The sequence below is a fragment of the Pagrus major genome, chromosome 16, assembly GCF_040436345.1.
Source record: "Pagrus major chromosome 16, Pma_NU_1.0".
In the NCBI taxonomy this organism is placed as follows: Eukaryota; Metazoa; Chordata; class Actinopteri; order Spariformes; family Sparidae; genus Pagrus; species Pagrus major.
The window spans coordinates 15,828,094-15,853,596 of record NC_133230.1 but is presented as its reverse complement, the minus strand read 5'-3'; the positions used below and the strand labels follow the sequence as shown (position 1 = coordinate 15,853,596).

At 40.1% G+C, this 25,503-nt stretch overlaps 4 protein-coding genes and 1 non-coding gene across 8 annotated transcripts in view; 1 reads left to right on the top strand and 4 right to left on the bottom strand.

Annotated features, from left to right (window-relative positions):
- Positions 1 to 1,625: 1,625 nt before the first annotated feature.
- On the top strand, positions 1,626 to 9,856 carry LOC141010791 (small conductance calcium-activated potassium channel protein 2-like). The gene is made up of 9 exons (XM_073483887.1): positions 1,626 to 2,471; positions 3,041 to 3,136; positions 4,459 to 4,758; positions 5,361 to 5,482; positions 5,820 to 5,961; positions 6,046 to 6,156; positions 6,696 to 6,823; positions 8,980 to 9,049; positions 9,201 to 9,856. Exons 1-9 carry the CDS (start codon positions 1,626 to 1,628, stop codon positions 9,426 to 9,428), a joined length of 2,043 nt encoding a protein of 680 aa, XP_073339988.1. The 3' UTR covers positions 9,429 to 9,856.
- A 76-nt stretch (positions 9,857 to 9,932) lies between these two features.
- On the bottom strand, positions 9,933 to 12,463 carry rps27.1 (ribosomal protein S27, isoform 1). Its single transcript, XM_073483174.1, has 4 exons — positions 12,376 to 12,463; positions 11,616 to 11,724; positions 11,383 to 11,493; positions 9,933 to 10,184 (listed from the first exon to the last, which is right to left on the bottom strand). The coding sequence occupies exons 1-4, from the start codon at positions 12,379 to 12,381 to the stop codon at positions 10,156 to 10,158; spliced, it is 255 nt and encodes an 84-aa protein (XP_073339275.1). The 5' UTR covers positions 12,382 to 12,463; the 3' UTR covers positions 9,933 to 10,155.
- LOC141011315 (small nucleolar RNA SNORA35) lies at positions 10,502 to 10,631 on the bottom strand. Its single transcript, XR_012180285.1, has one exon. It is a non-coding gene; the product is annotated as a small nucleolar RNA SNORA35 (small nucleolar RNA).
- Positions 12,464 to 14,793: 2,330 nt separating the features above from the next.
- Positions 14,794 to 21,009, bottom strand: lrrc71 (leucine rich repeat containing 71). Its single transcript, XM_073484461.1, is given in 15 exon segments — positions 14,794 to 15,003; positions 15,372 to 15,463; positions 15,778 to 15,889; positions 15,979 to 16,005; positions 17,186 to 17,265; positions 17,369 to 17,444; positions 17,587 to 17,670; positions 17,753 to 17,912; positions 18,460 to 18,528; positions 19,313 to 19,441; positions 19,499 to 19,574; positions 19,756 to 19,863; positions 20,133 to 20,270; positions 20,348 to 20,386; positions 20,910 to 21,009. Coding segments are annotated over 15 exon segments (1,380 nt in total). The 5' UTR covers positions 20,980 to 21,009; the 3' UTR covers positions 14,794 to 14,883.
- Positions 21,010 to 21,997: 988 nt separating this feature from the next.
- Positions 21,998 to 25,503, bottom strand: part of ash1l (ash1 (absent, small, or homeotic)-like (Drosophila)) — a 32,762-nt gene continuing 29,256 nt past the window's right edge. For all 4 annotated transcript variants that reach the window (XM_073482809.1, XM_073482812.1, XM_073482810.1 and 1 more), the window contains exon 27: positions 21,998 to 24,431. In XM_073482809.1, the coding sequence (XP_073338910.1) occupies positions 24,340 to 24,431 (92 nt within the window). In that variant the 3' untranslated portion in view covers positions 21,998 to 24,339. The remainder of the gene's footprint in view (positions 24,432 to 25,503) is intronic.

Sequence of the window (25,503 nt, the reverse complement as noted above, 5' to 3'; positions counted from 1 at the left end):
GTTTGTGCTGTCCCACCTGTGCACAGTCATGACCCTCCTTCTCCCTCCATCTATCTTTAAATACATGTTGTCTTCAGATTAGATAATACTTTTCTTTATCCTGCTACTATCCGGATGAGCTCCGCCCACCCTTTTGCTCCTTAGGTCTTTCCATTTGGAGGGAGCTCTATTATCTGTCGACCCATCTGTCACAAGGATTTAGATAAATAAAGGATGCTGAATGTCATTGTTGTGACTTTAATGCTTAATACTCTGCCTCGCTCTGTGCATATTGTCCTGTTAAGGGGTGACATATTTGATATTTCATAATCTATGAGATAAGTATGAGATCTCCGTCTCACTTGATTAATCTGCAATACTAATCTGCTGAATTGATTTTGAGCACCGTTATTCTCTATTGAAGATTAGGTTTATTCATATAAAAAAGTTTTTACAGCCAACTTGGAACTCTTCCATGACAGTAACGGCACAGATTGATAAAATAACAAATGAAAAGTGATATAATAGCATTTCTTGTGTGACTATAAGAATTGCTTAAGGCTGATTTTTGACACCAGGGCACCCATGTATAAGCAGATGTCCCTCCCCAACACACACACATAGCGAGGAGGAAATCTGCCAATCCCAGCTAAAAAAAAACCCCTGACAGATGACTCATTCTTTGCATTTGCTCCACGCGACATCTGCAAGAGTCTCTGCGTTCATTAAGCCCCTCCAGCTTTAAGGAAGATGTACGGATAGTGGACAATCATAAAGCAGGAAACACGGACAAACAAGGGAATAAATGCCTCAGAATGTAATGGATATCCACGGGTATTTACCCTGTATGTCGTCATATGCAGGATAAGTTCGTAACCTCTGCTTGGATCTATGGGAGGGGCTCTGTGATGCTGAGGCTGCTAATGGATTGCTGGAAAGTTTGATACATACAGAGCAAGGACGTTTGGAGTATCTCGAGCTGATCACGCTGGAGCTCATTGCTGCTGGAGTTTGATTAGTTTTTACTGTTTTACTTCGCATGCCTTCTCAATGAAAGCGGAGCGCAAGCGGGGTCCAATTTGCAGTAGGATTTTATTTGGAGGATCTCTGTGTGGTTCAGGCAGATGTGACCTTCAGGGCCGTAAGAAGATTGAATACTAAAATACTTGGGGGGAAATTACCAGACAAAGCAGTTGTCACAAGAGTTAAGGCTTTTTTCTTCCTGGTAGACTGGAAAACCTGACTTAAAAGGTAAGAATAAAAAAGCTGTGTGAGAAAAGACTTTAAGCTTCCATCTAACGAAGTTTGTGAAAAAATTTTGATTACTGCGTATTAAGACGAACATTTGTTATTGGGCAAATTATTTTAAGAGACTATTTTGTTAATATTTACATTTTACATTCATTTGATAATTGACAGATAAATATTAAGCAATAAATTAAAGATAAAAATTAGCTTGAGCGAGTTAAGAACAGTTAAGGAAATCTTCTCTGATGACTGATCTAGTGAGTGAAACTTTCCTGTAGCTGTAATTTCACGATGCTGTTGAATTGCCTTGTCTAACATTGTCCTCTGTCTCTCTTGCCTTCTCTGTTCAAACCTCTTGAAAAGATCCGGTGAATCACCTCCTATAAAAGCCTCTCACCATGGATCACTCCCCCTCTATGAACTTGTCAGTGGTGGATGGAGATGAGGTGGAGGACCAGCGACCCCTCCTTCCACCGAGGACAATCCCTCAGCCTCAAGTGTGCTCTCCTCATTGTGGGATACACCAAAACATCCAAACATCAGCTGATCAGACTGTGTGGATGGACAGGACCCAGGCCATGGCCACCACACCTTTATACAATGGCCACCTTTATGTCACCCCTTCACCTCACTCCAAAAGGAGGGGAGACAAAGGCAAAGAGAAGAAATGTGAGAAAAGGTCAGGGGGGAGTCGACAAAACCAAGCACAAAGGGAGCGTAATCACCAGTGCAAAGCTAGAAATGCAGGAGCTCACAGACTCCAGGAGAAAGTCACCTCTTTCACTGACGTCCCCATTTCTTCCTGCAGTTCCCCCTTTAAGAGCCCCTGCAGGTCACACTTAGACATTAAGGATGTTGAGGGCAGAGGGCGGCGCAAGTCAGGCAACGTCTCTTTGGAGATGCATGAGCACCAGAGTCTCCCTGAGATCATCATCACCAGCAAAGATGATGACCTCCAGCCACACAATGAGGCGTTACAGTATCGCCAGGACCTGTCTCAGGCCAAAGGCCTGCTGCCCGGAGCCGGGCATCCCAGTCCAGATCCCCCGCCCAACCCAAAAGATAAAGACGATGACAAGGACGACACGTACTGGAAGACACACAACATCGGCTGGCGGCTGGTCCACAGGAGGGCTCTGTTTTTGAGGAGGCAGAGGCTGAACGACTGTGCCCTGGCTGTGGGGATATTTGGGGTGGTGATGATGGTGATGGAGACAGAACTCTCCTGGAGCATCTACAGCAAGGTCAGAAAGAGACCCTGAGAAATCCTTGGAGAGACGTGAACATGATTATTGGCTGTAAAAGTTTGGCAAGAGCTTAAAAAAGGAGTTTTAAAGAAATCATGCTACACAAGACCAGTTATTATCTTTTCCGAAAAGAGACTCATCACTCATTTGTTTTCAAAGCCTTCCTGCTGGAGAAATCAGATTTTGAGTAACTATATTGCACACCTTTCACTTAATTTATCATTTTCTTTCATATTCAGTGAAACTCTCATTAAAAAAGTTCATTCCTGTTCTTGTCCACCATACATTTCCCACAGTTATAATCTTTATTACTGGGCTGTATTTGAAAATCTGTTGAGTGTAAGTATTTAAGAATTGATCTCCCAGCAGCTGCAGGGAAATGCACAGTCTGCCCATAAGATCACAATCATTATATCATGCAAATGGATTATCTAAATGTACGTAAGATTACAAGGTTAATCAGGATCACTGGCTGCCATTTCATAGATTGAGCTTTGTAATGACCATCAGCCATCAGCTGACAATGTGTGTGTGTGTTTATCTCTGCATGTGTGTGTTTCCCACAGAGCTCCATCTACTCCCTCGCACTCAAGTCCGTCATCAGTTTCTCCACGATCATCCTGCTGGGCCTCATCATAGCGTACCACTGCTGTGAGGTCCAGGTAACTATTCTCTTCATAATAGCATGATCAGGGTTCGTTTTGGGCTCTCCACCACGTAAATGTATTATCATGTCATATCATTATTAGCAATGAAGGAATCACCTCCTTAACTTTTTTCTTCTTGGAAAGTCAATGTAAAGGAATTTCAAGGATGTTTCTCAACTCAACCAAAGAGTGTTTTTCCTTCTGAAGCTGTTTCATTTGAAGGATGTTTAGAGGTGAAAGTGTTTGGTTTTTTAAATGAGAAAGCAGTTAAAAGAATGGAAAGTCAGAAAATGGAATGGAAATGATAAAAAAAGAGCATATGTTTTAAAAATGCACTAGTTTGACTCTGACTACAAGTAACTAGTAACTAAAGTTTTCAAGTAAATGTAGTGGAGTAAAAGTACAATATTTGCCGCCAAATTGCACTGGAACAGATGTATACAGCAGCATTGTAAATACTCAAGTAAAGTACAAGTACCTCAAAATTGTACATAAGCCTAAGTACAGTACTTAAGTAAATGTACTTAGTTATGCTCTATCACTGCCTATAACCAACCAATGGTGCCTCAAGTGGCGTCATTTGAGGCAGGTCATCAAACTTTGTGCGGCTCTAATAAACCACAAATGCTTGATACAGCTTTGTTTTTGCATTTGTAGTCTCTAGTTAACAAAATATGATGTGTAAAATTGATGAAGTTCCTTTTTATGCTAATTTTGAGATGAAAATGAAAAGAAGTAGAGTAGTGTAGCGATGAGGTATTCTTGTAGGCTAACCCGGAAGTTAGCATCGCCTCGGTTGGCAGAAAATAAGCTCTGTAGCTAACGCAAGTTTATTATTCCTACACATTTTATTGCAATCTCAAACACCACTTTTGTGATTTCTGAAGCATAAATTTATTCGCTAGAAGTAAAAAAAGCTAACATAGGCTATAAACAGACTGCAGTAGGACTTCTTCCAACATGGCGCCTACCTTACCCATAATGCAAGTCGACCGCCGACCGTTAGCTCAGACATTCGTAGCAGCTAGCTAGTAGCCTCAAGCCACTAGCTTGAAGTAAATGGTAAGCTAGTTAATTTCTCTCTTACTATACTTCATTTTCTCTTTTTACTTTCTTTCTTTCTTTCTTTCTTAAACTTTTAAGCCCCAACTGTGGTGACTCCTGACGTAATTTAGGCAGTTTTTGCAAAGCTCTTTTCAAGCCCATAAACTTTTTTTCCCACATTTACAGTCTCAAGTTAACAGAATCTTACATGTAAAATCGACAGCGTCCCCATTTAATCATCCTTTATCCTCAAGTTAGAAGCTAATTTTTTGCTCTTCTCACCGCTCTGGTAGCTGTACGTTCACGACATCGGTGCCGAGGATTGGCGCATTGCCCTGACCACCGACCGTGTGGCTCTGGTCGCCCTGGAGCTGGCGGCGGTGGCCATCCACCCCTATCCAGTGGGTCTGCTGCAGTACTTCCAGCAGACCTTCCGTCACACCACAAGCCGTCTGTCCCTGTCAGAGACGGAGCTGGAGATCGTCCTGGCCCTGCCCATGTTCCTCAGGCTCTACCTGCTGGGCCGTGCCATGATGCTGCACAGCCGCCTCTTCACAGACACCGCGTCCCGCAGCATCGGAGCGCTCAACAAGGTGGGAGGTCACCCTTGGGCCCCCCTCAGAGTCTGGCTTTGGATAGTACTGTGATGAGATCATGACACATGACACATGCTTTGCATTGTCAATTTTGATATGATTTTGAAAGCTTTTGCAGTGGGCAGCAGCCTTCATGGGTCTAACTTTTGGATTTGGTCTGGGCTTCCTCTATGAACATTTCATGCACATCTGTTTATGTCTCATGTCTAGGTGGGCCGAGAGGTCTGTAGAGGTGTGAATCTTGAGGTGTGACTATCACAGTTTCGCTCCCATGAATCCCAGTGCTTCCACATGCTGATTTTGTCCCTCGCTAGTTCTCCTTTGCTTCTCTGCTTTGCTTTCCACAGTTGATGATATCCTCCAGGCTAATCCCCTCCCTTATAAATGCTATTTAAGAGTGACAAAAATGACCTTTGTCTCCCCTCTGCAATGCCAAACCCGCTATCCATGTATCAAGCCAGATTGAGAACAAGTTTTTATCCCTCATCGCCTCTGCATTATATAATCATAATCTGACAGGTGCTATCCTAAATAGTCTGGCTAAGTATGCCCCTACTGTCACAAATGTGACGTAAATGCATCTCATTTGTGATCTCCAGATACACTTCAACACCCGGTTTGTGGGGAAAACACTAATGACCACCTACCCAGGCACTGTGCTGATGATTTTCAGTGTCTCTCTCTGGATTGTGGCAGCGTGGGGCTTACATGTTTGTGAGAGGTACGTGATGATATATCAGCCTACCTCTGAACAGTAAAAAATATTAATTATCAGCCAAATATTGGCAAATACACAGTATTACTTTAATGTTTCTACTGCAGCGACAAATACAGTTTTCACACTTGATGAAAAAGGCATGATCACCTAATCTTGACTGGATGCAACGTAAACTAGGAGTGTGTAAGGAAAAGAATCATCAGTAATGTGAGAGTAGAGAAGAAATTCATTATTCAGCCACAGCAGTCTGTTAAGTTGAGTAACGTAGCATTTAATACCAGAAAAAGACAAAATACTAGAATGGCACTCAGCAAAGTAATAACCCTCTTCTTTCCCACAGACATCACAACTACAGAGATCTGAGTAGCAACTACATGGAGGCCTTGTGGATGGTCTCTGTCACCTTCTTGTCCATCGGTTACGGAGACGTGGTGCCTCACACCTACTGTGGCCGCAGCATCTGCCTCCTCACTGGAATAATGGTAGGACAGTGGGTCTAAACGTCCCCTTATGGTCAGATTAATCCAGATTCTAACTGTAAACATGTCTATTTGTGACTCTTACAGGGGGCCGGCTGCACCGTCCTGGTGGTGGCGGTGGTCGCCAGGAAGCTGGAGCTGACCAGAGCAGAGAAACATGTCCACAACTTCATGATGGACTCCCACATCTCCAAGAGGGTGAATAGCAATATGTCCCTCAGTGTGGCTTTTATTTTACATATAAGACTTAATTAAGTAGGCTCAAAATGATTTTTTGTTTTATTTTTGTTGCACTTCTCAATTTATTTTACTAGACACACACATAGATCTCTGTGTACACTTAAGCAATATCTTTATTTGCCTTTGGACACTAACATCAGAAAAGTTAAAAGGTGCAAGTGGGATGAAATAAGTTCACTGTGCTTTAATACAAATCAGCACATATTGATGTAATGTTTTCTTCATTGACCTGTTGTAAGATATTGATGTTCATTTTTAGAAACGCCTAAAACTAGATAATTTGTATTGGAAAACAGCAAAATTATGTGTTTTTTTCACTTGCTTTAGGAAATAAATTGGTTTGACAGTTAGGTATGAGGTCAAATGGCTGTAGTACACTGTGTTATATGCATTATGTTGGTATTATTCAGCATGTGCAGTAAATAACAGCCCTTTCAGGTTATTTGCATAAACATAAAATAACTCTCCTGGGTGATCTCCTCACATCTTTTCACTAGATAAAAATTGCCGCGGCAAATGTGCTGAGAGAGACCTGGCTTATCTACAAACACACTAAGCTGTCAAGAGAAAGAGACCACACCAGAGTCCGCATGCACCAGAGGAAGCTGCTTCTGGCCATCCACCAGTAAGACACTTAACTCTCATATAAAGATGGTTTGACTTTATTTCCTTGTTTCTCACCTTTCTCTTTCAAAGTGTTTTCTAAAGGATTTGTGGCTTTGAATGATCCGTCCAAACATTATTGCCTAACCTAACACCCAATTTCAACACAAATCAACTACATTTTTGTATTTTGAAATAATGTTTTGTCCAATAATCTGAAGCGAAAACAAAATACGGGGCATATATTCATGATATTTAATGACCAGTGCCTTTAAAGAGTCAGTTCACCCAAACCACACATGATACCTAGTATGTAGCCAAACAGATTGATTCATGTCCTGATTTTTTGCAACTAAAAGGTTAAGTGAGACTACATAATCTCTAAAAGAACAAGTAACACATTCCTTCATTAACAAAAGAAAAGTCGAACTCATAAGTAATAAACACGCAGCTGCTCAGGTCAGTACACTCAGGGCTGCTACAGCCTTGCTGATGCTGGGCCCAAAATCCATACTACATGCCAATTCTATACAGTGCGTACTACATACTAATCCTCATAGTACACTTTTCTTAGCAGTTGGTATATAAACGAATATCTATGTACTATAACCACTGTACTAACAGGAAATGATACAATGGCCTATCCCAATGTCCACACTGAGGGGTGCATTACCAGTAAGTTTACGAGGTTTTAGGTCTGTTCCCCTGTCAAATTTTTGGCTGGTCAAAGGTTACCAAGGAAAGCCTGAAAAAAAACGTGAAAATTCAGATGATGCCAGTCTTGAATATCTGATTAATTTTATTATTCTATTTGCAAAGTTTTTAATCAAAAACAGAAAATGTTTTAATCACTAGCTACTAACAAAAGTGTTTTCTTTTGTGTTTGTGTTTATTACATTTTTTTCCAGCTGTTAGTAGTCCCTCCATTTCCTTTTTGTAATGCATTGTGGGAGAATAGCGTCAACAAACAGCACATTCAAAACTTTAATGTTAGATCCATTGTTCCTTGTGGAGCACTACTTAGCAACATCTACCTACTGTTGGCTCGCTGTTATTAAACACCAGCCCAGTATGCCTCTGTGCCGGCACTATCCATGGCAGGAGGCATTATGTTTTCAGGTTCGGGTTGTGCCATTCTTGTGAGAGCGATTTCTCAAGAACACCGTGAGGGAATATCTTCAAATTTGGCACAAACATCCACTTGGACTCAAGGGCAAAGTGATTACATTTTAGTGGTCATAGGTCAAGGTCACCTCACAAAATACATTATTGGCCATTACTTAACAATTCATATGATAATTACAGCAAACTTTACAGAAATATCTAATGGGATAAAATGATGAAGTTATGACATTTTATATCGAAAAGGTCATGGTAAACTTAGTTATTCCCTCGGAGTTATTTGTTTTATAGCCAGCAGTGAAGGAAAACAATAATGATCACACTGAAGTACACTCAATAAAACACACAGAAGGGACGGAAAATTAAATCAGCTTCACTGAGGTCAACTTCATTGTGACATTCATTGTTCTGGCCATTATTCAACGCCCATAGCTCAACTTAAACAGAAACTTGACAGGTGCACGTAGGCATACAACCGCAAGGCAGTAATTCTAGTTTTGAACTGTTTAGCCATCAATGTATTTTTTGTTCAAGCTGTTAGTAGTCCCTCTGATTCCTTTTTGCAGTTTATTGTAGGAGAATGGTGTAAATCAACAGCACTGTCAAAACGTGACTGTACCTCGTCTGCATACTGAATGATTTAAACATACTTTTTTTAGAATCAGATTTGGGACTCAGCATTGGTCTGGTATGACCAGTAGCATATGATGGCTAATGTTAGCTCTACATTGCAGCACTCATCAGTGTTTCTTGTGGCCACTGCTTAGCAACAGCTACATACTGTAGGCTTACAGTACCTAAACACTATCGTCAATACAAGAGAGATGATTGTAAAGTAGATTGTTTTACAAAAATTGAAAAATGGCATTTGAGAATTTAAATTTAAGCGTTTTCCGAGTTTCCCCAAAACTTCACTGTCAGCAGTTTTGTATTGGAACTATTTTCACCCAACCAAAATCTCAATAAAATAAATTGTTTAGTGTGTTGTGTTTTTTGGTAATGTGGTTCAACTGACCCTTTAAATTTTTCCTCACAACTTAATAAATTTGTCTCCAGGCTGCGGCGAGTGAAGATGGAGAAGAGGATCCTTGCAGATCAAGGCAACACACTTGTAGACCTCTGCAAGGTGAGAGAGGCAAGTAAAGGCATCATTTTAAAAATCACATCCACTGAAAACCTCAACAAAGTAGCATCTGATATGCCCTGATGCGTTTTCTTTTGCTTTCTCTCATCTATGTGGACCCACATGCACTGACGCGGACATCAACGTCATCCAGATGCAGAACCTGATGTATGACGTGCTGTCGGAGGTGCAGGGCTGCAGGGGGGAGCTGGACACACACATCCACAGCCTGGAGAAGCATGTGGAGGAGCTGCGGGAGGGCTTCAGGAGCCTGATGCCACTCCTGTCCAACACCCTGTCCACGCAGAACTCCTCCATCCGCCACCTGCTCAGGGAGAGGGAGGTGAAGACGGAGGCTGCTAGTTCAAATGTGGACAGGTAGAGAGGCTGACAGAGGGGGAAATAAAAGCTTCTCAAGTGCTATGGAAGGAGTTATTGGCCTATAACGCTAAAAAAAAAAAAAATGACGTTGGGACTTTTCTTAGAGTTGGACAGATGGGTGTTAAGTGGAAGGCTGTACTGAAGTATGTAAAATTGTATTAAATGTAAGTAGTAAGAATTCTGTGTAGCAGAAATACCAAAATGTAGAAAGGATATTTTTCTGATGTTTTAGACCAACTGATAAAAAAAAAAGGAAAATGAATTAACTGATAATTGTTAGTCACAGCCCTTATCAATACATCAACTGAACCAAAAGATAAACCAGTTTTGGAGGACTGTTATCACTCCCATGTCATTAAGTTGCTTTACCTCTAAACACTGCACTTTTCTCATTATGTAGTACTTTCTAATAAAAAATTATAAGACTTCTACCTTTGTATTGAATGTTTTGTTTAAGAAAACCGTTTCTTTAAACAACAGGAAACAACCACACAGAAACCATTCCTTTAGCCAAAACAATATTTTATTAAGAGAGACAGGGTTGGAGGGTGGAGTTACAGCAACAACTGATCTGCTGACATGAACAGTGGAAATCCATCTGCTGTCCAGACTGTCTTCAGGTCTCGTCTCAGATCAGACCGCTGGGTCTGCCGCCGTCTCGGGAGGCAGAAGACGCTGATATCAACCGGTCCATCCCCTCCTCTCCCCTTCAGCTCCAGGGAGAGCAGCTAGTGCTGCTTCCTCCTGAATGAGCACCCTGCCAGAGGAGACAATGACAGTCAGAGCAATGCTGACAAAAGAGAAGCCTTACAGTACAGAAATACTGCAGGCTGTGCACACTGCTATTGTACTACTCAGTGCTGATACAAGAGTCATCGTTTTCCCCATCATGTGACTGATTACATCAACATCTCTTCCAACGACCTCCTTACTTTACATCTATTGTGCAACATCAGGCTTAAAAGTGAAAACTTTGACAGAACTGGCTAAAATAATAGATTAAACAGGCTACACAATGCTAACTACACCGCCAGCAGCATCAGAGCTGTACTGTACAGTAGATGGAGGGTGGATATTTGTTCTCAGCCTTCGAAAGGGGGGAGCCAGTGGTCTAGCTCAACCCTTCTGCAAACTGAGGTTGATCTGGCACTGGAATGAGATTGGAAGACCACGATAGAGGAAGTCCAGTCACTTAGCAGTGCGGCTAACAACTTCAAATATGAACACAATCACAGGAAAATCCCCCATTTCAGTATCAAAAACACTAACCTAATGCCAGTAATAGGTTGACTAATAATAAATTAATAGTAAAGGTATACTCTTTGTCAGAGGTATAAAATTTTGATCACGATCACAAGTAAAGAGACTCCTGATCTGGCATACAGTTGTAGCACCTAGAATTTAATGTGCTACATTTACTGGATCAAATATCAAGTTTAATGTATTTGTCTACAACACATGGTTGTACAAAGAAAAGCAAGTTGTAGTCCCGTTAAAAAAAAACACAACTATTTTTTATGGTATGTATGGGGGGCGAGTTGAAAAGTCTCAGTCTGAGGAATAAAGCTGCTTAATCTGGCGGTACGGCAGCAGGGTGAACAGGCTGGGGCGGGGTGTCGTCTTTTAGTATCGCAATGGCAGTTTTCAAAGCAAAATTTAGAAATTAATTTCAGCCCCAGACAGGTAAGGCAGAAAGAATAGTTCTCAGTGATAAAGGCCAGATTTTTTTTTTTTGTCTAGTACACCAATTTCGGACTGCTTTGGAAAAAAAATCAAAGTGTGTAAGCCAAATTAGGACATCACAATGGCACTGCATGTTTCTGGATAGCTTTAACATTTTAGGTTCTGTTGCTGTTGAACGACCCTTACCAGAGGCTTGCATCAATTTATTAATGCACAAACTCTACGATAACTCAACTGGGTGTTAGTAAGAGAGGTTGTAGGTTCATACTGACCCTCTGTGAGACGTGCTTTGCCTCCAGTGGGCTGACACAGGACTGTTGAACAGCCAACACACAGCACAACTGTCTGAGCGTGGCTGAACACTGTCGTGATCTTGTAGCATCCTGGAAAAAGACAAAAACAAATATTTTACCTCACAAGGTCGAGTGGATAACCACAAACTATACCAGTTGACAGTACTTGTCAAGTGTCTGGCGAGGTCAATCTGCATGTGGAAAAACTGTACCTGGACATTTCACGTCCATGAAGTAAGAGTTGGGACTCTGAACAAGACGCTTCTTCTTGTGCCTCCTCTTCTCCTCCTCAGGGGATGGGTGCAACAAGTCTTTTGCGAGCTGGAAAAAAAAAGGAGAAAATGAACAAAAAGGTTTGTGAATAATCAGAAAAAGTAACCTCTGAGATCGATCAGCTACAACTACGATTAATGATACCGCTCGGGCCATCCTAGTAGAAATATAAACCCGCTGGATTCCGGTAATTTAAATGTATTACTTTATTTAAAATCCACATTATTTAACATGTCTCAGTATCGTTGTCCTGCTAAATGAACGCTACGTTTGTACGTTCAGGCTTCTCGGCTGGCCTACATTTCTTGGATTAGATAACGCAGGCTACGCATTTTAGTCACTCGCTGCTTCTTCCTCAAATATTTGTGTTAAGCAAGTAAATCATCAGTCTAACACTATAAATCAAGAAGAAATGGGTAATGTTAGGTTTTCTGCGCTATCAGCCCGCTCAGATCCTCCGTTGAACTGGCTCCATGTTTGCGGTGTGTGCGCGGCCATCTTGTGTCACAATGCGCTCGCAATGCGCTCAAACGTGCACAATTATTTGTGTAAAACTGGGACCAAAACTCAGCGAAAGCATCTGAAACCGACAGCAGTCGAGTCGGTAATGTCTAACGTAAATATTGAGCCGTGTGTTGGCTCTTCGACACGCGATTAAATGGTGAAAATGTCATTTTCTGAAGGCCTCCGGATACTCACTGGCATGTTGGCGAGGAAATAGCCGCTGCCGAAAAGGAGGCATTACCGGAAGCGAGGGGTTCATATCGGTTGTTCCTTTGAGCACGAGCCGGACGTGACGTATTTAACAGGACGTGGCCGCCATGTTGGTGAGGTCCAGACTCCACCCTGCTGCCTCCGCCGAAGTCCCTCTACCGGGATAACTTCTATATATCGACGGCAGATTCAAATTAACTTGATTAATATGTTGGCAAAATATTATATCCACGAAATGGCATGGCTAAAACAATTATTCTAATTTTATATTTTCCTAAGATACCGATTTTAAAACATATTTGACGTCTATTTACTCCCAAATCATAAATAATTCAGATATTTAAAAAAAAAAATTCTCATATATTATACTTTCTTTATTACTTGCTGTCCTTACGTTTTATTTATTGTGCAATTTTATTAATTTACTGTATTTTTTGTTTTTTTATTATTATTATTTATTTCTGTTGTTTATTGTGTGGAATACAGCCTTTATGGTGAAAAACTGTTTCCCGTTCTCCTTGTATTAAATTGATAAAATGAACTATCCCAATAAAGTGTAAAAAAGAACAATTGTATAGCTATCTTGTGTCCACAAATGTCCAAATATGCACAACAAAATGGCCGTTTTGACCAAAATAAAAAGTATGCATGTATGTATGTCTTTTCTATGGAAGCCCTAAAGGGCCATGCATTCATACATTTTATTTCCTCCGTTTTCCCGTGATAACGAGTTAATTTCATTTGTTTTCTCGAGATCTCGAGATAACGAAACTTTGTTTTCCCGAGATAACGATATAATTAATTCGAGATCTCAAGATAATGACTGTTATCTCGAGATCGCGCCACCGATACAGCTGAAGCCTTGCTAACCGTCTTTTTAGATTACGCACACTAATGTGTATATTATCTGTAATAGCAAGGCATAATGCTATTTCAGCCTGTGTCAGGCCTTGATTGAAAATATATGTGACGCGGTGATCGATATGCTCCTGCTCCTCTGACATTGCTACACTGAATGATGTTTCCTGCAATGATTTAATATACTACACTATCGTTTTGTTTTCTCAAGATCTCGAATTAATTATATCGTTATCACGGGAAAACAAAGTTCCGTTATCTCGAGATCTCGAGAAAATTATCCCCTTATCTCGGGAAACGGCAGTTATTATTTCGAGATAATAACTCGAGATCTCGAGAAAACAAATGAAATAACTCGTTATCACGGGAAAATGGAGGAAATAAAATGTATGAATGCATGGCCCTTTAGGGCTTCCGTATTTTTCTATGAAAAGCACAAGTAAGATAAACTACTCAAAATAAGGTCGAGATATTGGGATATGGGTGCATATATGCATGTGCATTGATATGCAATAAAAGTCAACTGAAATGTCACATTATTTTTGGGGACCAAAAATATTCACAAATCTTTGAATAAAAATCCAGTTATGTCACAGAATAAACAATCAAGTGAAACACTAAAAAAATCCCAATATCCCTTACTAATTTTGAGTAGTGCAAATATACACACAGTGCATTTGGAAAATAGAATACAATCACTTTAAAATACAGTTCCTAATATCATTATTGGAATCCCAAATCACAAAATCTATTACTGCTCTCCTACTTGTTGGACTATACACACTTAATATGTTAAAACCAAACAGTGACCCGAGGAACCTGAAAGAGTTCATATTTTCATTTTATTTGAGGGCCACCTGGTGGCACTTCAGGGCAAGCAGCTGACAAACCGTCCTCAGCATAAGATGTGCAACAGAGTTCAGTTCCTTCTTCTACATTACAAGTGTTCTGTTTCAATGTAATCCTTCCTCCTGTCAACACTCCAATGAAAGAGATGGGAGACATACATTTCTACAGTTCAGCTAAAGCTATATATAATAGCTGTATAGCTATATATAATATTAGACTTCAGCAGCCTGGAATTGACAAATGAAATAGGTACCTTCATTATCATGGTTGTTTAAGTGTGGAATTATCTCTTTGTGTTCTTTGTGTATCTACTGAAGTTTAGAAAGGAGACCCCATGTAAAAACAAAGAAGGGATTTCATGAGGAAAAGACAGTAACTTTAACACATGCACCAGCCAAACTTTCAACACTGGGGTGTCTCTCCCACTGGCTGAGAACTGTGATGTAACAGCAATGGTTCCTCTATATTAAGTACTGTTTGACTGTTCAGTCTTTGTCCTTGGTGTAAATTCTGCCCATGAGCAAAACAGAGCAGTAAAATGGATCTGTAAACAGTCCTGATCAGCTGTCCTGCACTAAGCAGCTGGATTTTAATGTGCCAAACTGTCCTCTTGTTCTTTATGCACCACAAGACTTCAACTGTTAATACTTCCATTTGTTCATCTCATGTGTTACAAAGCCACAAGGGAGGACACAGTAGAAAATATACATATCATATTTTTAATCATAGAAACCTTATTAAAACTATACATGAACTGTGTAGAAGTCAAGGTCGATTCTGTCAGCACTATGCCCCCTGTCCCTCCACTTCTGTCGGTTCGGATGTGTTTTTTTCGAGTGGATCTCTGAGTGCCATCAGTTCCTTTATCCTCACATGAATCTCACAATCCGGTGAGAAGCGGTTTCTCTGAAAGAGAGATTAGAAATCATCTTCGTGTTTCTCTGTAACACCTTAGATTTCATCAAAAGTTGGTGTATTCATACCAAGTCACAATACAGAGGAAGCCTAAACTATGTGACCTGACTATTTAAGTTAAAATATGTTTTCCTCCAGTAGAAGTACAAATAAAACAAAGCACTATAGAACTAAGCGTGTTTCCATAGGTGAAATTTACTTAAGTCAAATTAAAATGATTCTGGCAGGAAAAAATGTACTTTAATAGATCAAAAGTCAAAATTCAAAGTAGCCAGACTCAAGTCATTTGGTCAAAGTCTCAAGAAAGTTATTTTTTTCCCAACCAAGAGTTCACTGTTCGCTGTGTGTGTGAAGCAAACCTGCAGACAGAGACGCAGCAGGCCTCCTTCATCACCCTGCATCTCCAGTGACTTCAGGAACAGAGGCAGCGACTTCTCTGTAATTCTGTTCCCTACACACACACACACACACACACACACACACACACACACACGCACGCACACACACACACACAAAACCATTTTAATTAACTCTTCAAATGGCCTTTACAAGGTTTCATTATTTATTTTGTGCAGAGCCCTGAGGAAGGAGCTGCTAATTAGCGTCCAGCTTGTACAAAACAAATTAATGATTTCATTAATCCAGCGTGGCCTGTAAATAATAAACCTCCTATTTCTAATTTCTTATAAATGTTTTTTCTAAACAAATGTCAAAAAGGGTTAAAATCATATATAAGGCTGAGATGAACACACCACATTTACTGACCTGCCAGATTGAGGGAGGTGAGAGTTGTGTTTCCAGGCAGAATAAGCTCACCGTCCCTGCGTTGCACCGACTGGTCCAGCAGGGGGTTCACTATCTCCACCGCCTCCACCTGCTGGTTGAGAGGGAGAGAAGTAAACAAGTGCATGACAGTGTATAATCAAATCATATCCATCATTGTGAATACAATTGTATCAAACAAACCTCAATTATGGAAGTATTTGATTTATCCTGCAGAAAAAAGAAAGTAAAACTGGATTATTAAAAGCATTATGTATTGTGCATGTTTATCTCCATATGGCACAGAAAATATGTGTCTGGTATATCCTGTGCTGTAAGTTGTTTCTCTTTGTTGGAGCTAGGAGAGCAACGAAAAGATCAACACAGCTGCTGTCAGTCAGAGTTTAATAAAACATGGTAACAATTTTATTAACCATAATTAACCCTCAAAGACCAAGAACAATTTTGGCTTTTTTTGTTAGTCTTACCTATTCTAGCAGTCAGCATCATGTGCCATACATCGTCTGATTCAAAAGAACTAACAGAATTTAACCTCTTTAACTCAAAACAAATAGAGGGCACCATATAGCTGTGCAGGTAGTCGAAACTATTTCTGCTTTGCAAAAGTCAAAAAAGCATTTTGTTGATAAGTTTAGTTCATTCTTGAATGTTGTAAACTAAAATGCGTACACACTGCACCTTCAAGTTTTAGTCTGGCTCATTTAAAGCCCCAATCCTACATTTGCGTTGTCTGACACGCATGGATGTTTTTGACTTGCATATTAATTTTTGTCTACATCTGACCTTTCCTAAGGAAGCTATAACTGTTGATTAGAAATATTATCCTCTGCGTTTTTCAGGGAAAAAACAGATGTAATCCTATATTTCATTTAGTGACCGTGTAGATGTGTCCAATCACAACAGAGGACATTGAAGCAATAGTGACTTTTTTTCAGAGAAATATATTATCCATTGAACGTGAACAACAAAAGAGCTTGTTGAGCTTGGCTACAACCATTGCCCGCCGGCCCTATGAAAGAGGAAACTCCATGGGTTTCCTTGATGAATCAGTGCTGCAAAACATGATGGATAAACAATCAAATACTTTATAAAAGCTAAGCAAGCTTTATAAAGTATTATTGCTGTTAACAGTAGAAAAAAACTCCTAACTAAAGTTAAATCAACTATAAATCTACCATTCATTAATGATGTTTTTTATAAAGCGTAAGCACACACACAGATTACTTTTCTTGTTAGACTTTGGTTCTCTTTGATGGCAGCTGGTTTCTCTTCTTTTTTCAATGCTTCCTGTGCTGTAAAACATCTCAAGATTATTTGTCCCAAGATTTATAAGCCACAGATGGAATCAGAACTGGAACAGTTTCATTTTACTGTCTGTCTTGCACATTACCTTTTTCTTGCCTTTGCTCTCTCCTTTGCTGACGCTCAGTGAGGTGCTGCTGGGCACTGAGGGAAGTTGGCCAGCAGGTGACGGGTTAGAATCGACCCTCATAGACGGCTGCAAAAATAGAATGAGAGAATCTGAAATGTGTTTAGAAAATAGTGAGGGTATTAATTGACATTGCTGCGCTTACAGACTGCTTTCTCTCCAGAAGCAGCTTCCTCCTCTCCACAACTTCTTCATGAGTGAGAGCAAACTCGCCAAGTATCTGAAGATGGAAATGGTAAAGGGTGCGGATGCTTATTAAATCACATGAAATAAGGCAATAAGCTGAATATAATTTAAAACAACTTCCCCACTGATTGAAATGCATTATCTCCCAGGTTAAAGTCTTTCATGTAAATGGATACCGTAGCCAGATGAGTAGCTCCTGTGTCTCCGATCTGATTGTTGGAGAGCGAGAGAATGAGCAAAGCACAATTCAACCGCAGACCCTGAGAGACACAACAGGATGAACACTTCAGTGGTCATGAGGGGAACATATACGGTGAACATGGAGTCAGTTATAGGTTATACCTGTGCAATATGTTCAGCACCTGCATCACCAATAGAATTGAATGCCAGGTTGAGTGACAAGAGGTTCTTGTTGGCAGATTTGAGTGTTGAAAGAGCCGACCCAATCAGACGAGCGCCCTCGTCTCCTATCTGGCTATTTCTCAGGGACAAGTGAGTGAGTCTTGACAAAACACAAACATGAATCAGGCATGTTAATAGCTGCGGTTACATAGACAATATTTCTTCAGTCCTGTGTGGTTGTGGTAGGTGCAACAAATAGACATGCACAAAGTGGTTCCGCCCCTTGTAAAGCCTCTAAAGTGAAATACAACCGAAGAAGAGATTTTTTTCCAACTTAACTGTAACTGTATTTATTAATTCACTGGACGTGTTAATACAATTTTAAAGATGGGGCGACATCACGTCCTCACCTAAACTCAGACAATATAATGTCTCTTTATTCCAACCAGAGAGAAATTATAAGATTAAGCGTTTAAATGCTTATTAGGCGCTAATATCTTCCTACTTGAACGGATTACCAAAGGTTAACACCAATCCCTCTCAATCTGATTGACAATTTATTTAGGCCGGTCTGGATCAGACTTTTACAACAGGCATATTTGCTCTGATTGGGCTTTTATTCTGTTTATTAGTGAAATATTAGGGTACTGTTTATTTGAACAAGTTTTGTTCTACTATGTGAGATATGTAACTTCTTGGCAACTCACATGCTATCTTCAGACAGAAGAAGATGGAAGCTTCGCTCTGGAAGAGGGTTGCCCTCCACTGTCACAGCTCTTACATGAAACAAAGAGGAGGGGAAGGATCAGGTGTTTGACTCATGATGTTTGACATACTGTGCTGTAGTTTTCTCTGCAACACTCATTTTCCAACTTGCACTCAAATTTAGAAGCTGTTCAGACCTGGTAACAACATGCATCCTGAGTGATGCGATCACAAGTGGAGAGCTCTTAGTACAAATGTGAGGACGCATTCGAGATCCGATCACTCAGACTACATTCTGAGGTGATCTGGGCCACAGGTGACCACTTTTTAGCAGTCTACGCACATGTGTATCCAAAATGGAATACACACTGTCTGATTTCCATGTGATTTACCGTAATGTACGCCACGTGTTTTGGGCTCTCTGAACCTGCCAATGTTCACAGCAGATGTTTGTGAAGACACTGTCTGATTTAACCTTTCGACCTGTCTTACCTGCCAACATTTAGTGGCTGTTTGAACACACTGTTTCAGATGATTTCATCAAACATGTAAACTTTTGGGAAATACAGTAAACAGTAACCAATATAGGAAACTTCTTTGACGCTAGTGGAGAAAGTGACCAGACTCCCTTAAAAAAATGTTGTGAGTTGTGGAATAAGGACATGTGTATACATGGATACATGAAGAAATTTCCGATCTGATTACAAGTGGTCATGTTAATGCCTAAAGCTGTCCACTTGTGATTGAATCACTGAGGAAGGATGTTAATACCAAGTCTGAATTCTCTCATAGTTTCACATCCACAGGCACACAGGGAGCTTCAAACAAAAGTTTGAATGAGTAGAATCCACTCACCTGAGGTTGGAGCACAGTGATATTGTGTTGACAAGGGAGATTACCATTTGATCTGTCAGTCCCGCCTGCCAAAACCTGCACCACAGTGGACAAGATTACATAAACAAGAAAGAACAAAAACAGTGACAGCTGTAACCCTGTTCCCTGTAACAGGAGTGTACCTTTCCCCGTCAGCTCATTACTCACTGGAGGCTCTGCAGCTTGTTCAAGGAGGGAAGCATCTTCTGCAGCACTCTGGCAGTCTGCTCATCCACCTTCCATCCTGTGTATTTTTAAATCAGATGATGTTTTCTCCAACATTCAGCAGAAATACTGAACAATATTAACTACAGAGGGGCAATATTGGGCACAGACAACTTAGGATGTCAGATTTAAAAAGACATAAATGTCAAACCAGAGACAAAAATGGCTGTAAATATTTATCTGTGATGATTTGTTCTCACCAGAAACCTTCAAGTTCTTGGCGCTGATGGGGTCTTCATTCTCCAGCTCCACTTGGATGCATGGCTTAGACCAGGAAGATACAGCATCTATCTGTGACTCACTTTCCTCTGTAGGTACAATTGTGATAATTGTGAGTGAACTGAAGCTAAGACTATAAATAAGAACAATTACTATACATTCAAACTTCTTATATAATGATGTATACAGTACAGTAAAGTATATTTCCAGTTACTGAATGTTCCTCTGTTTTTAAATTTTCTTCGGTTTATGTTTTTAAATCAGTCAGTCAGTTAGTTAAGTGTCTCTTACAGCATACAGAAAGACAGTTTAGTTTTATAAGTGTCTGTCTGTCCCTTGGTCAGTGATCCTTGTTTACCTGTGTCCCCTCCTTCAATTTCAGTGGTGGAGGAAGCTGGTTGCTTGGTGCTGACAGTTGGAAGATCTTCCTTCATGTCCAGAAGAGCACAAAGCGCAGGGAAGTCAATCTCCACATTGCCTGAGCACTGATATTCATCTGTAGGATAGAGGGTTTAAGGCACCGACCATATAACCCTCCTCTGTTACTGAAGACAGCACGATGAGGTTACTTACCAAAGGTCAGAGCTGGACATTTTTCATTTGGAGTCTGTCCTAAAAACAACAGATAGGCCAGTTTATAAAAGTGACAATGAGTTGTCATATCATGCTCCTTACACACAAAAAAAGCTAGTGAATGAGAAAAGGTATTTCATCCCCGACGTCTGTTAAGATTCTTAAAATGCTTCAATCCAGCGTTTTCCTGCTTCCCTGCCATCTGTCCTGCATATGGTGGGATAAGGTCCAGACTGCTCTGGCAATAATGTGTGAAAAGCTATTGAATGTGTGAATGAAACTACTCTACGACTAGAACTTACTTCCATAATTGAAAAGTACATGCACATGTACATATTTGTACATATTCTAAGTATTTCTATTTCATTTCAGTTTAGTATTATTATTTTTATCATAATCTTTTACTAATATCATGAAGTCACCATGAAGAAACATTGTTTTTATGTAAATCAAACAAACAACAGGGTGATGTAAACACTGGGCCGAGTGAAGGGGCTGGCCAGCTAACGCTAACTGAAGTTGATTTCTTACTTGCCGATAAAACACTCATCTTTTAGCTAACCTGTATTTCTCGAGACCTCGTCCTCAGCATTCGCCTTTTTTGCTTTTTCTTTTGGTCTCCTTCTAGACATCGTTGTCTTAAAGTCGAAATACACCAGCGAGATAACGTTAAATCTTCAGATAAGTGAGCTGACGCCGTTTTACTGTTAGCTAGATGAAGTGACACTGGCGTCACTATGGTAACCAACTCCCAGTCCAACCTGCGGGTTTCTCGCGAGACTTCTGGCCATGTACTTGCTTTAAACTTTTCCCTTTGCTCTTGGTATATTTGAAAGTTATCGTTTATTAAGAATTTGCTGGAAAATATTTTAGTAGCTCATGCTGCGTTTGAGTTGCTATCAGTGCCAAGAATATCAGTACCACGGGTAGGCTGTCATTGAACTCATCTATAATCGCACTGCTGTAATATCGCGAGAGTTTTCAAATGAACATTTGGAGCCAAAATGGCTACAGATTCTACTCAATTTTTTTCTTTTCAGCCTCCAGTCTCTAATCTTGAGGATCAGTATTTTAAATTCATGTTGATTTTTGATTGTGGTCCATGTTTGTACCATCTGAAGTTGCTCTAAGATAAGGAAATTGTTATTTTCGACATTTAAACTGGAGCGGGAGCAGCCACAACAGCTGGTTGATTGTGAAGGGAGAAGTTCACTCATATATCACTGTGAAGATCAGGTTTTCATTTCAGAAAATACAGTCCTGAACTTTCAGTAGAGCAGGCACAGTACAAATCACCTGCACAAATTGTGAAAAGACTGGAATAAAGTATTTTGTACTGACAAAAAGGCTTTGACAGCTAAATTATCCATTCATCATCAAATAAAGTCTGTGTCTTTAAAGATGTTTGTGCTGCAAAATACGAAAAGCAGATTAGTTAATTTTGAGGGCATTAAATTGATGATAAGCCTCTCTGAAATGTTGTCCACATCTCTATTACTTTTTAGCAACAGCAGTCAGAGTGACACTGTACGGCAGTAAGTTTCATACCGCAAAGCTCACTGAAATCAGATCGATAACATTTCCAAGTAGATATATACTTGTCATAACTCTTCTAGAAAACTTCGGAAGACTCAAAGCATAACAACAAAGTGTATTCACAATAATGTAGTGCTTTTTATTAAAAAAACAAACAAAAAAAAAAAAACAAATATAAAACAAAAAAGTAAAAACCAACAGCATTTTTCATGACTTAAGAATCATAATTACAAACTTTTAACGAGTGGAAGAAGTTTTTTTTGACAAACTGTACACATCACAAAATGTCCGCCAGTCTGCCATTTACAATGCTTGCATCTTATTTTGTGATTGTCTAAAAATAACTAAACGAATCACACAAAAACACACAAATACAAGTACAAGCATCATACAATGACTTCTATCACAAAACGGAACCATTTCCTATTTGAAAGAAAAGCAAAAAATAATAACATGATATCGGGCTGACAGCTTTACTTTTGCTTCTGTCACTGTTTAAAAATATCATAACATTTTTATGTTGGTTTGTTTTTTTAGTGTTCAACACTTTGCAGCAAAAAACAAGGAGTACATTTCTCCTTAAAAGTAATATTATTAACAATATTCAGTGACAAAGATGTCGTTGCTGAGTCACTGTCATGTCCCAATGCCTTCTGTGTCCGTCTGACATTCTTCTCGCTCATGCAGTACATAGATGAATTTCATTTATAGGCAACGAAAACTCAGCTTAAGTTTTTATGTCGTCAGGACAGTTAAGGTGAGATTTTATGGACATTTAAAAAAATCATTTTCCTCCGAGCTTAAGTGTCTTCATTATAGTAATACAAACGGAAGAAATTATAATATTATCATTATTATAATAATCATAATACATTTAGGGCTGAGTCCTGTACAGTACAATAATAAACAAAATCCTTTTTCAAGATATTGCTTTTGGAGACACTCCTCAATGTAAAGTGTGTATATTTACATAACTTGGCACTGTACAGCTTCCCGTTCGCTCTCTCTAAATCCATCAGTGTCTCATTCTTGTCACTTCTCTGTCAGTTTACCGCACAGGGACATTGCAGGCTGTCCCTTTTTAGCAGAGGCATTTGGGGGAAAAATCTCATCAAATATCACAATTTCTTTTTAAAACATTCTCCATGGCAATCAGGAACATAGTTTTAAAGACAAAAAAAGATCTTAAGTCCCTTCCCCTCCCCCTATACAGTATACACCGCCCCACCCGTCTCACAGAATATAAGAAAATATGACCATCACGATACATTTCATGTTAAGTATTGTTTTCCATAGTTTTCTTAAAACTGTTAATTGCCATCGAGCCCTTAATTTTTTTTTCAATTTTTTTTTAAAAAGGTATATCTTCAAGAAATCTGGCAGAGTACAGACACACAATAAGTGTGCACGCACGCACACACTCGCACACAAGGCAGTCGGAGAGCACGGCTGTGTAAGGCGTTAAAGCCGGTGTCCGCCCCGCTCGCCTGATTTAGTTAAGCTGGTGAATCATGTTACTTCAAAATAGAGGGGCGAAGCTGACTGCCTCACAAGAAAATAAAAAAATTAAAACCTCAACAAGACACTTTGACTGACAAAAAAGCGCACACTCAATCCTCCCCTCCCCACCCGTTAACTCTAAAAACAAACACACCCCAAGCCTCTTCTGTTCCTACATAAGTAACTACAGTATAACAGGAAAAAAGATAATAGACTTTTTAACTTGCTTTTTTTTTTCAGACTGCATCATCCAATACTGTGAGAGTGTTAGTGTGTTTTCATTATAGATACATTACACAGAGCTTCACAATATCCATGGTACCAAAAGTGCAGTTCACCGCCCTCGTTCTCTCTTTCTAATGAGCAGCATCTGAGCACACTGCTCAACTTACATTTCTCCTATGCCATTTTCCCACCACGGTCTCGGCGCAACTCTTCACTCATCTGATATATTTTGTCATTGCAGCTAGGTCCCACCAGGGGGAACAATTCTCCAGCATTCACATCCCCATCTACTGAAACGTATCCCTCCATCCATCCCTATTCAGTACCATCATTTCTGATGCTTGCTAGTGGAATTCATCTACCCATGTCTGTAATATTCAATGCATTTAAGTGCATGGGGTTTTCTCCTATGTTCATTAAAAAAAAGACAGGTTTTGCATCATACTACTTAAATAAGCAAGAAGTCTGGGTCAGCTCTCTCCTCGTGCTCCTTGAGAACTCTTGAAAAGCTGAAATTGCCATGGAGTCAGCGCTTCCAAACCCCCTCCACCCTCTCAGAGTTGAGATGACAGTCTTGGAAGAGGTAAACTGGAAGAGGCCCCCAGGGACGCATTGTTGTCCTTAATGGTCGGACAACCAACAATGCTCATTTCCCTTTCTTGCTGTCTCTCCATTTTCTGCCTGCTTGCTCACAAGTGAAAGGCAGTGTGCTTGACAGGCACATATCGACATTATTTTCTGCCCACGAAATCACCAAATCCAAGTGTCCGTCGCCGTAGCCGCCGCCCTGCGCCTTCCTCTAGGAGATAAGTGACATCTATGGCTGTTGGAAGAACACAAAGAGAGAAGGCGGATTAGGAGCTTAGACAGAAACAGCTGACACAGGGTATGATATCAGAGAAACTAGAAAGGCATCCTCTGTCTGATGAAGGTTAAAAGTGTTCAAAAAGTCTGACAGAGTTGGCAACTTCCTTTATAACAGTGAGCCTGGCAGGGTGTGTAGCTCTCTGAAACCACCTGCTTTTTGGCTTCTATGGTATACTGATATACTTATCTGTACAAGTAATACACAGATAAAAACTCAAACTTGTTATGTTTTCCTGTCGTGCTTTGTCAGCAAATGCTCCCTCATTACCTCCTGCAGATGCTTTCCTCTTGAAGACAGAGTATGGTGGTGCCTTTTAGAAGGATGTTACAGTGAAGCAGAAGGCTATATTCTACATTTTTGTTATTGTCAACGAATCCAATTGAAAGACCAAATCAATGTTTTAGTTTGTTGCTCAATACTTTCGGACATAAAGTTTGTCACTTTTGCCTCCATTGATTAAAAACCCGTAGGTTTTTGACTTTGTGTATTTTCAGTGGTGTAACAGGGACACTGCATCTTGTATAATAGAACTAGATCATAAGATTATGATGCTTATTTTGGAAAATATCAGCTCCTTTCCCTGCGAGCACAGCTCCGCTCTCACCGCAGCCCAGTCACTGCGACTTCACTGTTGATTAATACTTGTGACATTTACCCAATCAAATAGTGGTGTGGGCGGGACATTGAACAGAGCGTGACTACAGACACAAAGTGAGAGAGAAATGAATGCATCTGCATTTATCAACATAATGCATGTGATGTGTGTGCCCAACCCCTCCTCCGTTGTTTTATTGGGTCTGGAATAAATATCTTGCAGTGAATTCTGGACAGCGCATATGCGCTATGTGCCACAGGATGTTTGCATAAACACGCTAACTGACTGATGAACTAAATTTTATTTATTTATAGCTAGAGCGAATGCATAACGTTAATGGTTCATACGTTGTTTAACAAAATATTTCACAAAAGTGGCTTAACATCTGGCAGGCTAACATCTTCACTTATTTGTAGCCATCCACTATTACCT